Genomic DNA, 14,431 nt, shown 5'->3' with positions numbered 1-14,431 from the left:
CCTAACAGTGAATCAACAAAAGGCACAACTTTGAGCTCCAAATGGCACTTTAACATGTTGGAGCTCCAGAAACTGCAGCAGTCCGGTCCTTCTGTCCCAATGTTGGACTTGCCACAGATTTCAGATGACAAGGACAAGTAGTCTCCCCTGCCTAGTACTTCATTCAATTCAATTCACTCTCAATTTATTTGTATAGCGCTTTTTTTCCAGAGGCTCGTGCCCGACATTATGCTATATCAGTAATATTCATTCATTTTTTATTGTTTGTGCTGACAGGCACAGTAGGGAGCACATATGAAACACCTAATGCCAAGGCAGTGAGAGGCATTAACATCTTTAATCATGACTCTTGGCCAACTGAGACAGAGAAACTCCTGGACTATGGTGCAGAAGAGCTTGATTTTCTGTTGAAGCATTTTTCTCCTGTCGTGGAAAGGAATGGATGTGACCAAGGATCTAGTTTCAGGCACTGAAAACAATGATCACAGTCTCTTTCATGGATAAGACCTACCTTGATTATGTTGTCAAAGGAACCTTAGTACTCTGGCTATAAAGTATTTTCATCATTTTTATAATAATCACATTTATGCTGTTACTTAAAGCAATGTTCTTACAACCATCTTATCTGTCTTATTCTTTAGAACATCCTTCAGTTAGTTCATATTATGTTGGTGCTCCCTGTGTCCTCTGCTGTGTGTGAGAGGGGCTGTTCAGCACAGAAGCAGATCAAGTCTGATGTGAGGTCATATCTAAACCCATATCTAAATGCCAGGGAAAGTGTTGAGGAGTGGCTGTCAAAGGGAAAGAGGCCTAGAAGGCCAAATTACAAGTCACACAAAGACTGGTGCCACCAAATTAAGGCCCAGCAACACTAACTGTACAACTTGGTGGCACCTGCGCCACCCCTCTCAAATGATGCAGTCAAAAGTCATGGATGCAGTCAAAAGTGACTTTCTTTCACTCAGTCTCTGAAACCGTTCCATTTAATTGAGCTCAACTCAAACCACTCACCACTCAACTGACCGACGACACGCCGGAAGTGGAAGCGCAGTTGCGCATCGTGTCGGCATGCTGCCCACAAGGCCATCACGCCGACAGCCTTGCGAGTACATTGCATTAATTCTGCACATACAGAATAAAACCTTGACAAGCTCATGGCACTAATAGGGATATTAATCTTTGTGTTGACAGTATTAAAATAATTTCTTAATTTTTATTCATCCTTAACCCAGATTTTTATCATTTACTTAGCTTTAGATAATCTCAAACATTACTACCACTGCAGAATTCAATGATATTGTGAAGGATATATGAGGTGTTTTTGTCTATACAGTTTGTATATAGTAATACAATAGGATCCAACACTGTCAATGTACAAGACGAAATATAACAAGTAACAACATAGTAAAGTTAAAATGTTTGCATCATATTTATCATGGAATCATAAAAACTGCAATGTGTTTATTTACCACTGCTCTAATTTCACACAACTGATATGTGTAGATTTCTTACAAGACAAAATACGAAAAATGTACAATGATCATCATGTTCAGGAGTTTATATTTCTCTGGCTCCTTAATGTAGTTTTTTTTCTTCTTGAGCATCAGTGAATGTTTTTTTTTTACCTTTTGTAAAGACCAGTTGTATATGAGTTTATCAGTTGGCCTCATTGTTGAAAAAGATGGATCTCAAAAGTGATTTTGTTGTTTTTATTCTTTATTTCATTAGGAAACTACTCCCAATGACAGACAGACCAGAGGGATGAAGTGGGAGTTCTTATTGTGATTAAAGATGATGACACCCCTACTACTTGGCCTAAAGGCGTAAACTTCTGCTGCTGCTTATCTGTCTGGCCTTCTGTTTGCATTGGATGTTCAGTCTCCATATTGAGGTGTTCATGGAAATGGGCACTCACTGCTCTGCAAGGGTACAGTCCCTTAAAGATAAAAGCAAAGTCACTGCAGAAGTTTAAGAGCCACTTGTACAGCTAATCTTAACCATTTACCTTACAAGATTCCCTACTTCTGAAAAGCTGCTGTTGAACTGTTTCAGTATTTTTTTGCTGTAGTTTTACCCTTGTTTTATGAAGTTTAGGCTGTGATAAGCATTTTACCATGTTTCAGCACTTTCAATATAAACTCAAAAGAACATAAAATGTAAAACTGCTAATTTTGCACTTTAAAATGTTGAGTTGTTGTAAAGGATTAGTTCACTTTAAAATAAAAATAAAGGCCTTAATAAAGGTTAATAAAGGCCTTCTGAAGTGAAGCAATGCATTTATGTAAGAAAAATATCCATATTTAACAAGTTATAAGGTAAAATATCTAGCTTCCGCCAGACCATCTTCCGTATTCAACTTTTTTCATAAATTGAACATGTAAGGCATAGGATGTAGTGTAAGCATTTTGAACTGTGAGAGGCGTTACACTTTCTTCTTAAGTTGAATACGGAAGGTGGTCTGGCACAAGCTAGATATTTTACTTTGTAACTTGTTAAATATGGATATTTTTCTTACACAAGCGCATCGCTTCACTTCAAAAGGCCTTTCTTAACCCCCCGGAGCTGTGTGGAGTACGTTTATGATGGATGGATGCACTTTCTTCAGCTCATACTCGTTGGTCCCGTTCACTGCCATTATAAAGCTTGGATGCGTCAGGATATTTATTAACATATCTCCGATTATGTTCATCAGAAAGAAGAAAGTCATATACACCTAGGATGGCTTGAGGGTAAATCATGGGGTAATTTTCATTTTAAAGTGAACTAATCCTTTAACATAAAAACATTTAAAAGTTTATAATATTTCTTATTTTTACTTCCTAGACAGTTAGGATGTTTGAAATGTGAAAATAGCTTTACTTTAAGAGCCAAGTTCTTTACAGTATTGTGGACATAGTGAACGTGAAAATTGTAATGTATTTTACTTTTTTATTTTTCCACTTTATAGTTAGGGAATATGGCTGTAATATTTTACATTGTTCATATTTCCATTTTCACAAGAAAATTTGTTTCAAGCCTGCAGTTATAGTTATATTTCATAACCTTTTGTAAATGTTAATTAAAAAAAAAAAAGCCACTTCAGTAAATCCAAGTCCAAAGAACATTTTTTTTTTTTTTTTTTAAATGAGGGATGTCTAAAATCATTTCAAGATTTCATTTAATAAATTAGTAAGTTTCATCAGCTTAACAAAAGAGTATAAGTTGGGAGACAAGTGACCCTGCTCAGTAAACTTAGTTACTTCTACTACTTTCGCCCCAGGGCAGCGTTTCCCAAAAGCATTGTAAGCCAAAGTTGATCGTAGAACCATTGCCACCAATGGAGCTATGATCAACTTAGGCTTACGTGCTTTTGGAAAACGCTGCCCAGTTCAGTTCATGATGCCTCTTCTGATTGGATTTATTGAATATTAGTGTACTTAAACTGGCTTGTAATATTTAAAAAGGTTTTAAAGATAACGTGTTTAAGATGGATTACAAAACGTATAAATGTTACTACTGTAGTGGATGTGTGATTTTTAGATGCTGCTCTTCCACAGATCTGCAAATGGCCAGTCACGGGACTGATGGGTGTCTCATAGCAGCATAATTAGTAACTTATTTCATTTGTATGATTAGTATTAGTAACTTATTTCACTTCAGTAACAACAAATGTTTTATTCCAATTCCAGTTTTACGAATGGTTTATTATAAAAAATTTAAAAAAAAAAAAAAGTCAACTTGTGTCCAAATAATTTGGTAATCATGAACATCATTGCACAAAAAACTATTTGCAGGCTTTTACCAGGAAGTTTCCCTTAAACAAAATGAAACAGCCTGTTCAAAGGAGGACTGATCCCCCTCAACTAAATCTAGTGCTTTACCTTAGAAAATATAGTAAAAAAATTCTCCCCATGGAAAATAAAAGAATGGTTTCCAAGCTACTTTGTAAGTACATATGTGGTTTTATTTCCAAAAAGGAAAAAAAGTGAAGAACAAGATAAATGGATTTGAACAATATACACTCAATTTGTTAGTTTATTGGGTCCACCTAGCGAAAACGAATGCAGTGTTATTAAAGTTTTTCTTGGGCTGTTGATTTAAACTGCATTCATTTTTTTATCTAGGTGTTCCTAATACACCGTCAACTGTCAACAGTACAGCTGCTGTAGTTTTATGCACAAGAAAACTTTTACTTTTGCAACACATTGCAACATTTGGGTTTGATGAGAGCAGCCTAATTCTACAGAGTTTAGTACAGCAGTTTGTTTTTTAGAGACATTACCTTCGGGCTAGGTTTCAGATCATCCAGCTCAAGGAAGATCTTTTGAAATGCCTCAAAGGTATTTTTCAGTTCTTTTGGGTAACTGAGGTTGAGTGCGTATATCAGGCCCATTAGCAGTGCGCAGGCTCTGGGTACTTCCAGGTCTTCCTGGACTTCTGTTCCCTCAATCACAATTCTTGCTCTGGTTGGGTCAGATGTTGTGGCTCCTCTAGATATAATAATCTTCATCACTTCATTGGTATTATCTTCATCATTCTAAGTAGATCAGAATCAATGTCAGTGTTTTAAGTCAACATATTTAAAAAAATCAGAATGACACAAAGTACAGTGTGTCTTACCAAGCACTCTTTAAAGAGATCTTCCTCTTTTTCTCTAAGATGCACCATTAAAGAACGGATAGCAGCCTCTCTCCTCCTTTCCAGAGAATAATCCTGTAAAGAAAAATAATGTTAAATTACTTATGAGGATGGATTTTTATAAATACATCACTCTGAAAAAAAGAAAACAAAGATGAAGTAGAGGTGTTTCGACGGACATTTTGGAAAAGTGGAAGCATTTAGTGTGAAAAGCTTTGGTGACTTATGCACCGTGCTCCTCAGCACTCTGTGACTTTTTATGGCTGAGTTGCTACTGTTCCTAAATGCTTCCACTTTCCAACAAAACCACTTACAGTTGACCATGGAATATCTAGCAGGGATGAAATTTAAAAAAATGACTTATTGCAAAGGTTACATCTTATCACAGTACCACCCTTAAATTATCTTCCGCTGGATCTCAGAATTTTACAGTCACTGCTGGAAAGGGTTCAAATATGCTAAAGATGGTGGAAAACTGAAGAATCTGCAGGACCTGGAGGATATTGGGCAGTTTAACTGCTCAGAACAAACAAGGGACTCATGAACAACCATCACAATACAAAAAAAACAGTCGTAGATCATCCAGGTAATGACACACAGTATTAAGAATCAAGGGTATGTAAACTTTTGAACGGGGTCATTTTAATAAATTCAGCTATTTTTTTGTCTTGTGGACTATATGTAAACAACTGTTATGTGAAAGAGTTTATTCAGGACAGTACTAAATAAAAAATAACATGCAATTTTCATGATCCTTCTTATTTTGTTAAAATGATTCACATTTTTCTAGATTCTGCAAGGGGCATGTACACTTTTGAGCTCAACTGTATTTAAAGTACAAAGACACTGTAAGTTGAAAGAACTTGTAACAGCCAACATTCTGACCATCATTTATGTTGGTTTAATTGTTACATCTAAGACGTGTTGTTGAAAATAAAAGTTCAAGCTGATACAGCGTGTTGACTTATTTATCTGATTGCACACATTGTATTTTTAGTCAAACAGAAAGCAGATTACTTTAAATTACCGCAATCAGGGTTTGTATGAACACTGTATTATTGTTGAAAATAGAGCCCGTCCACACAGAGATGTGTTTAGATGTATACATAAAAATTTTGTATCATATTGGCGTTTCGTCCAGACAGATCCGATATTTTGAAACCGCTATTTTTCGAAACCGGGTCCCAGAGTGGATAAATCTGAAAACAACACCCTTGTGTTTTCGTGTGTACAGCCAATCTGTATATTTTGTGAAACTATGTCATCACCACACGTCTCAACTCTAGTCAGACACCGCTACGTAACGTAACAACAACAACAATGGCGGACTATATGCTTGTGTCAGAAGCTACTGAGCCTATTAGCTTTACTAAAGTAAGGCTTTAAATTTTGTATACAGCATGCAAGGTTTATGCGAATGCTCCAAGTCTTATTCTCCGTTTTTAGTGTAGCTCTGTGGTAGAATTACAGCGCCACATACTGGTCTGGCATGTATACTACATCGTTTTGAGTCTGTTTCAGTGGTTTTGTGTGTACGCAGATATTTTTTATGTGTGGATGTGGCCCTAGTGTAGTTTGTACATGAGGGTGAGTACATGATGACAGAATTTACATTTTTTGGGTGAATTATACCTTATGACTACAGTAAGTGTAGTCTTGGATAAAACTAACTTTATATCGTGAATCATATCGTTTACATCAACGATACTTAGTTACATTTTTTTATAATGATATATTGATTGAACGAAGTATCATTACACCCCTACCATATAACAAATCTCAGCTATTTGATCATTAATATTATCACCAAATGTAAACCATCCTATTTCCCAGCTGTAAACTGATAAATCGAACTATAAACGCATTAAGAAATTACAAACATTAACATTATGAGTTTCTGGAAAGCTGCTTTGAAACAATGTGTATTGTAAAAAGTGCTGAACAAATAAAATTCACCTGACTTGACTCAGCACAACACCACCCATCTAACCCAACATCACCTACTTAAAGTTATATTTGTAGCTATACATTTATGAACTGAACTGACTTGAGCTGAATAATGACAGAATTTGCTTCTGTTATTCTTCTGTGAAGCTGCTTTGAAACAATCTGTACTGTATAAAGCACTCTATAAATAAAAGTTGACTTGACATTTATTCATACCTCTAGCAGCATGTTCCTTATACGATGAATATTCATTTTTGCAGGCCCTCTTCTTGTCAACACCAAGGACGTTATTTTCGGGAAGTACTGGTCCAGTTTTGCCATAAACATGGCCTCCAGGTTAACAGTGGTGATCCTTGTGAATTCTTCGTTTATCTACAGAAAACAAAGCACAAATAAAAAAGGCACAATTTGTCAATGTAGAAAATTGACTTTAACAATTTTATTAAAAAAATATTTACCTGATCTGCACAGAAAAGAGCAGGCCATCTGTCTTTTAACTCATTGACTGATGGTGCGTGACTGACAACTTCCTGCCTGCGAATGGAGAATGTCTTTGCCATCTTCTCACTGATGATCTGATAATTGCTCCTCATCTTTACTTCGTTAAGGAGCTCCAACCGTTCAAGCTCCAAGCTTTCTTCGGTTTCTCCTTGTGGGTGAGGGGGCAAAAAATTCACCTCTGCCTTTCTTGGCTTTTTGATATTCTTCGCTGGTGCTTTTTCATGTGCTCGCTTCTTTTTGAGAGAGTTCACATCGAGCTCAGGGCACCCAAGATTTCTCAGTTTCGATCTATAGTTGCCCATTTTATACTTTAGTCTTTGTCGCCAGCCGTAGCATCCATTATATGAGCCCGGTTCTTTAAGGCAAGGATGTTTCTGAATCAGCGCCTCAGCGACATCAGACAACTGTGCGCTTGTTGGATAGGCCACATACTGAAAGATGCTTTCGGCCAGTTTCTCCAGGATGTCTGGAAGGATTGAGGTGAAGTTGAGCTGAAATCCATCCTTCTTGAAAGCTTCATTTCCTGAAGCAAGCACAAGCTCTGTATCATAGGCAAAGCGAGGTACTGGGAATACAGTAGGCCATCGCTGTGAACGTTGAGTCTTGTGTTCAGGTGATGAAAGAATTGATGTATCCAGTGATCCAGGAGAGGAACCGCTGTTTGAAGGAAGGATGGAGGTCACTGAAGTATAGACCGAGGATGCTGAGGTCTGGATGGAGGTCTTTGACGCACTTTTAATGGAATTATCCACATTGGTAAAAGTCAGTGTAAGTGTAGGAGGTTCAACAATGTGAATCACCTTAATTGTGTCCTTGTCCTTGATTTCACTTGTTGAGGTAAGAGAGAAATATTCCTCTCCGAAATCAGGATCCTTATAATGCAAAGTAAAGTTCCCAGCGAGGCCAAATGTCTTTCTCACAATATACTCAAGTTCATTTACACTGCCAGGGATTCCATGAGGCAAGTCCAGTTTGCGGATGTCATGGTCCTGAAGAATGATACGAAGTTTGGCCGGATGAGACACTGGGGCATCTGTAAGAAAAACCACATCACTTGAGTTTGAGTTACAGCACAATACGTCCAGACACATCCCTTATACGTTCAATATCAGAGGGATTGTGCAGAACTGTCATCAGACCTATTCAAACCAGCCACAAGTCCATCAAGTGTCTGCCATTATGTCGTCTACTTAGACTCAAAAGCGCATCACTGGCAATTATCCGCACGGAAATATTTTGTAATGCATTTTAAATCATTAATCCCATGTCATCCAAGATGTTCATGTCTTTCTTTCTTTCAGTGGAAAAGAAATGAAGGTTTTTGAGGAAAACATTCCAGGATTTTTCTCCATATAGTGGACTTCACTGGGGTTCAACGGGTTGAAGGTCCAAATGTCAGTTTCAGTGCAGCTTCAAAGAGCTCTACATGATCCCAGATGAGGAATAAGAGTCTCATCTAGAGAAACCATTGGCCATTTTCTAAAAAAAATACAAATTATATACTTTTTAACCACAAATGCTCATCTTGCACTGCTCTGTGATGCACCACGCATTATGTAATCACGTTGGAAAGGTCACGCGTGACGTAGGAGGAAGTACAGATCCAGTCTACAGATACAAAGCGAACGTGCAAAGACTAAATCAAACGCCCTTTACAAAAAAAGGTAAAACAACAATGTCGGACGATTTTGAAGTTGGAGGAAAAAATGGTTTTCGCCCTACCGCAGTACTTCCGCCTACGTCACGCGTGACCTTTCCAACGTGATTAAGTAATGCATGGAGCATCGCAGAGCAGTGCAAGATGAGCATTTGTGCTTAAAAAGTTTTTTTTTAGAAAATGGCTGATGGTTTCTCTAGATAAGACTCTTATTCCTCGTCTGGGATCATGTAGAGCTCTTTGAAGCTGCACTGAAACTGACATTTGGACCTTCAACCCGTTGAACCCCAGTGAAGTCCACTATATGGAGAAAAATCCTGGAATGTTTTCCTCAAAAACCTTCATTTCTTTTCGACTGAAGAAAGAAAGACATGAACATCTTGGATGACACGGGAGTGAGTAAATTATCAGGAAATTTTATTTCTGAAGTGAACTAATCCTTTAAGATGCGTAGGCCACAAGTGTTCAAAAGCACTGCATACACTTCAAATATTTTTTTTTAAAATTCATATATTCACACATGTACATGTGTATATATATATATATATATATATATATATATATATATATATATATGGCATATTTAAATGTGAGTTTAAATTCATTCTGTTTACTTTATCACATCGCTCACACCAGGTGGACAGTGCACATATTTAGGTAAAGGTTATTTTTTATACAACCTGAAAAATTGCATTTGCACATTTCATTTCCCATTTTCTGTGTAAGCAACATCAGGCCCTCTTTATCACTTTTGTTCTATTAAGGAGAATCTCCAACTGATGCAAAACTAAGAGCCCATTTGCTTATAAGCTCATAGTCTGACAAAAAATATTTAGGACATTAAATTGCAAATGCCAAGAGGAGGGAAGCCTTTTGGGCAGCTTTCACGTTAAAAAAAAAAAAAAATGTTTTGTAATGTAATTAAAAATACAAAGAATGAGAAATTCCTGTGGCTTAAAGTAACATGGTTACTAAATGTGAGTAACCTAAATGTGAGTTTTTATAAATGTCTTTATATAAAAAAAATAAATAAAAAAAATAATAAAAAAAGCCATGGCAAAAATCTATCATCGCTGAAGCTTGTATTTACAGCTACTACTCTGATTACTTCATTGACAGGCAGAGTCAACCAGAACTTCATCTCATAACCATATCTTTACATAATTTATATGTGAGGGTTATATCTTTATGCCTTTTTGAACTGTGCAATTCCAAATGGCTTTATTATCCCACGTCTTTTGCAGCAACCCACCCTACATGCCGCTCAAGAGAAGTTAGACCTGCGTTATGTTTCTAACCACAAAAACATCTTCTGTGTGAATGGCCGCTACTCTGTTTTACTGCAATGATAGTTTGACAGGTCTTGGAAATATGATACATCTATCATTCCTGTATCCAAAATATTACCAAATCATGGATGTTGATCTTGTGGCAAAGTCCTTATCCTGGCCTGAATTCACCTTCCCCGTTTCTGTGCTTTCTTCTGGTAAACCCGCTGTGCTCTGTTCTCGCGCTAGATTTAAGCACCCTGTGTTCAGATTGCACACTGAGGGCCGGTTCACAAAGAACATGTTTGCGCTGTTAAAAATGCAAGATGCAGGTCAGTAAAACAACAAAAAGCGCAAACGCTTGAGACGCGTTCCTTAAAAAATTGAACTTCTTTTAACTTGAGCGCCGTGACACAGTGAACGGAGTTCTGCGCTTCCGTGTTTATGTGCGAACGTTGGCTCAGTATTGGCCGGCTCCTGCGTCAGTATCTCACGCATGCGTCGTGCTGATCACGTGATCAGCCTCGGCCAATACTGAGCTGGCGTTCTGACATAAACACGGAAGCGCAGAACTGCGTTCACTGTGTCAACTGCATACGAGTCTGACAGGGTAGAGATGAAATTGTTGAATAAAGTTGTTATTTTTTTGTTTTTGTGCGCAAAAAGTATTCTCGGTTGAACCACTGTAGTCACGTCAACTGTTTTAAAGATGTCTTTAGTACCTTTCTGGACCTTGAATGACGGTAATTACGTTGCTCTCTATGAGGGATTAAAAAAAACCTTGGATTTCATCAAAAATATCTTAATTTGTAATCTGAAGATGAATATTTAGGTGAGTAATTAATGACAGAAATTTCATTTTGGGGTGAACTAACCCTTTAAGCATGTGCTGAAGAATTGATACTGAAGCAGCTGTATCAATACTCGTATCGGGAAGGAGTATGTGACGATACACTGTCATATCGATATATATATCGAACACAGCCTGTGTGACTTTTAAAATAATCAATCATCTGTGCAGAGGTCCACATTTTAATGAAGATCCAATAACCAACCTGTTTGTTGCTCAGTATCTTCATGTTTAACTCCAAATGTTTCTTCGATCCCCATGTCTTCACTCTCCTCTTTAATAAACGACATCTTTAAGAATGTCACGTGGATCTCAGCTGAACCAGGAGCTTTCCTGTGTGTTTGGACAAAGTCATGTTTAAGTGCTTTAAAAAAATATATCCCTAAAAATTCAAGGTATAGCCTAAATGCAAAAAAAATGCCTTGTATGGATTTTGTTAAACATATTTACAACACATTATATATAGTTAAACAATAACCCACCACATGTGAGAGAGTGCAACATTAGTAATGCTCAATCATCAGTTAATTAATCATCTCATTAACTTCAACACTACTCAGTGTTCATCTGTGTGCACACTACAGAGTGTTAAAATAAAAGTGAAGTGGTGTTGAATCTACTAGTCACTATTTGAATAAATGCAGTGTCTAAAAAAATAAGTACTAGTAGCTAAAAAATGTGTAATAGTAGCATGAAAATAGCAAGTTTTAAGAATTAAATGTTAAACAGTTTGCGATAGAAAAGCACCTGGAGTGGTTAATGTATCTTTAAAACATTTTGTCTTTTAATAAGATTTCCACACTAATAGGTAAGAATGAACATGGCGTCCTCCATGATCGCTATTCCAACAACAAACTACTTTAACGTGTAATTACGACTTCAGATGCGGAAAGCAGAGCATTTCTGACAGCACTGACTCTTTTAGACCGATGCTTCAGTGTCTCTAACTAGCCAGACACTCTCAAAAACACTTAAAACTAGACTTCAAATTAATACAAGAGTAACAGAGAATATGGATTATACAAACTTAGTTACATACGAATTATATTTAGTATTTAAGGATTTGAAGATTACGTTTAACAGATTGCACTTTCATGAAAACACAAGCATTTAATTGATAAAAGATGTAATTCATGTTTGTGTCGCTCTGCGCGTGCAGTGATTCGATCGACTCGAAACAGTGAATCATTTAGAAACTGCGAAGCAACTGATTCAATTGACTCGGAGTTTGGAAAAGCTCCGTTTCTCCATCACAACATACCAGAGAGCTAATTCGTGTTTACCATAAACTGATTCACGATATAGGTCGCGAAATGAGAGGCAGCATTTCTGTTACTGACGTGTGGATGTGATTTACTCACGTAAACAACGCTCATTAATGTTAGATAAAGCATTACAATGTTATATTCATTAACAGTTAATTTATTTACATATATTGCAAAAGCTAATAAATAGACTTTGTATCGATTTAAACACTTAAAACGCATGCAAACACAAACCTTTCTTCAGCCAAATCACAGACTGAGGAGCGTGGCGCATACTTATGATGTCATATCACCGCGCCATAATAAAAGTCTCGTTCACACGTTAAACTCACAAACGTGCATTAAAATTTACATACATAAACACACACATATATATATTTATTAAATTAAACGAGCTGATTTCACTCAAATATAACTGAAAGTTCAATGCACTTAATAGAAAAAAGTTATGGGAACTCAACTTACGTTAAGCAGAACTCAAACTGAATCAGTTACAGCAGATTTTTGCTCCAGCATGCTTGCTTCTTCTTTGTTTTCTTTTAACGACGGCAGGCAACCAGTGTAATAGGAGCATTACTGCCACCTTCTGCTCAGGAGTGTGGAACAGAGTTATATTCTATTTATCAGCCCTGTCTGTCTAGTAAAATATAAGAAATATTTACTATTTATTTCACATATGACCATTTTATTAAAACCTTCAAAATTTAATTCTTGAATAAATATTTTCTACATTTCTTCTATCATATTGTTCCTTTCTTGTTCATACTTAATATATTCAAGAATCACATTATTAGAGGCATTATTTCTTCAACATGACATTGTTCACATAACCCGTCTGGATGTTTCCCTATTATTTTAAGTGTGCTATTAAAATTTGAATGACCTAACATTATTCTATTATAAATAACCTTGACTTTCCTTGATTTACCAATATATCTTATCTTTTGATTTATTTTATTAATTAAGCTGTAAAGAAATCTACCCATTTTTCCATTGTTCCACTTCACTTGCCTTTTTTTTTTTTCATTTATTCGCTTTATTCCAGATTAAACCTTAAATTCTGACTTGCTTAATGAAACTTTTATCTCTATGGTTTCTCTCTGTAAAGCTTGTTTTGCTAATTTATCCACATCCTCATTTCCCTTTACTCTTATGTGTGCAGGAACCCATATAAAACTAACTGAGATATTATTTCGCACAATTATTGCATGTATTTATACTAAAGAGAGTATCTTGGTGGCTAGATTTAAAAGATCTCAAACTCTTTAAGACTGAAACTGAGTCAGAACAAATTAAAACATTCCCAGGTTTATGTTCCTCTACCCACTGCAATGCCTAGAGTATTGCCATCATTTCTACAGTAAAGACCTTCAAATGATTTGATGTTCGCTTTATTCCACTGATCCACTGAAGAAGCAGCCCCAGCTGTCTGACGCTCTGGATCTTTTGAGCCGTCTGTATATACTGGAGATATTGGGATCTATATCATATACTGTATATCATATACTGAAAATGCTGATGACAAGTCTATTTCTCTTTCTGCTTTGACTTTCGACTTCCAACAGATGCAGCATGTTTGCTTTAGTCTCTATTAGACAAGGCTTAAGCTAATCCAGACTAAAATGCATGTTTGAGCTGTTTTAACTGAAAGCATATCATAAAGTATGTTAGAGCCGTCTCAAGATTCACACCAGTAATGTTTTTTCTAAGGCACGTTTATAAAAGCTGCTTAAATATCCTAACTGATTTAAGGTCTAATCCTGGTTTAATCTAAGCCCTGTCTGTGAAACCGGGTCTAAATGTGTTTGCACAAGATTCATATAGGCAGAGATCTGTTAGTGTTTAATGATGTTATGTTGGCATTTAAAGGCTGTGTGAGTTTTGGGGGTTATCACTGTGTAGAAGAGTAGAGCCTGTGAAAATCTGAACACTATTTTTACACTGCCTTGTTTGAACATAGTTGAAGCACTTACTGATTAAACTATTAGTTTCTAAATGTAAATGAACTGAGGCAACTTCCTCAAATACAATGAGGTACCTTAACTCGTTGGGTTTTATTATACCAGGGGTATTAAATACACTCAGAAAAAGAAAAGAAAAAAAAAAATCTCTTTTTCAGGACACTGTACAAAAGATCATTTTGTAATGTCAAAATAAGTGCTTGTTCAATGAACCACAAACAATTACTGCACAGTTTTACAGGCAGTAGACAATTAAGGTCATAATTATTTCAGACATATAATTATATATATAATAATCATATAATTATGTTATAATTATTTAAAACTTTATTAACTATAATAACTAGCTTCCGTCAGACGGTCGT

General features: G+C 36.3%; 1 protein-coding gene across 3 annotated transcripts in view; it reads right to left on the bottom strand.

Annotated features, from left to right (window-relative positions):
- si:ch211-166e11.5 (gastrula zinc finger protein XlCGF8.2DB) overlaps positions 1-12,684 on the bottom strand; it is a 75,014-nt gene extending 62,330 nt beyond the window's left edge. The window contains exons 1-6 of one of the 3 annotated variants that reach the window (XM_051907037.1): positions 12,571-12,684; positions 11,046-11,173; positions 7,023-8,098; positions 6,781-6,936; positions 4,600-4,692; positions 3,919-4,516 (exon numbers count right to left, since the gene is read on the bottom strand). In XM_051907037.1, the coding sequence (XP_051762997.1) occupies positions 4,229-4,516; positions 4,600-4,692; positions 6,781-6,936; positions 7,023-8,098; positions 11,046-11,130 (1,698 nt within the window). In that variant the 5' untranslated portion in view covers positions 11,131-11,173; positions 12,571-12,684 and the 3' untranslated portion in view covers positions 3,919-4,228. Of the gene's footprint in view, positions 1-3,918; positions 4,517-4,599; positions 4,693-6,780; positions 6,937-7,022; positions 8,099-11,045; positions 11,174-12,339; positions 12,434-12,570 lie in introns of those variants that run through there. The other 2 variants (XM_051907035.1, XM_051907040.1) reach the window with 2 other exon arrangements.
- Positions 12,685-14,431: the final 1,747 nt, after the last annotated feature.

This window comes from Ctenopharyngodon idella, chromosome 9 (genome assembly GCF_019924925.1).
Source record: "Ctenopharyngodon idella isolate HZGC_01 chromosome 9, HZGC01, whole genome shotgun sequence".
NCBI lineage: Eukaryota > Metazoa > Chordata > Actinopteri > Cypriniformes > Xenocyprididae > Ctenopharyngodon > Ctenopharyngodon idella.
Note: the sequence above shows the minus strand (reverse complement) of the source record. Positions and strands in the feature narration are given on the sequence as shown.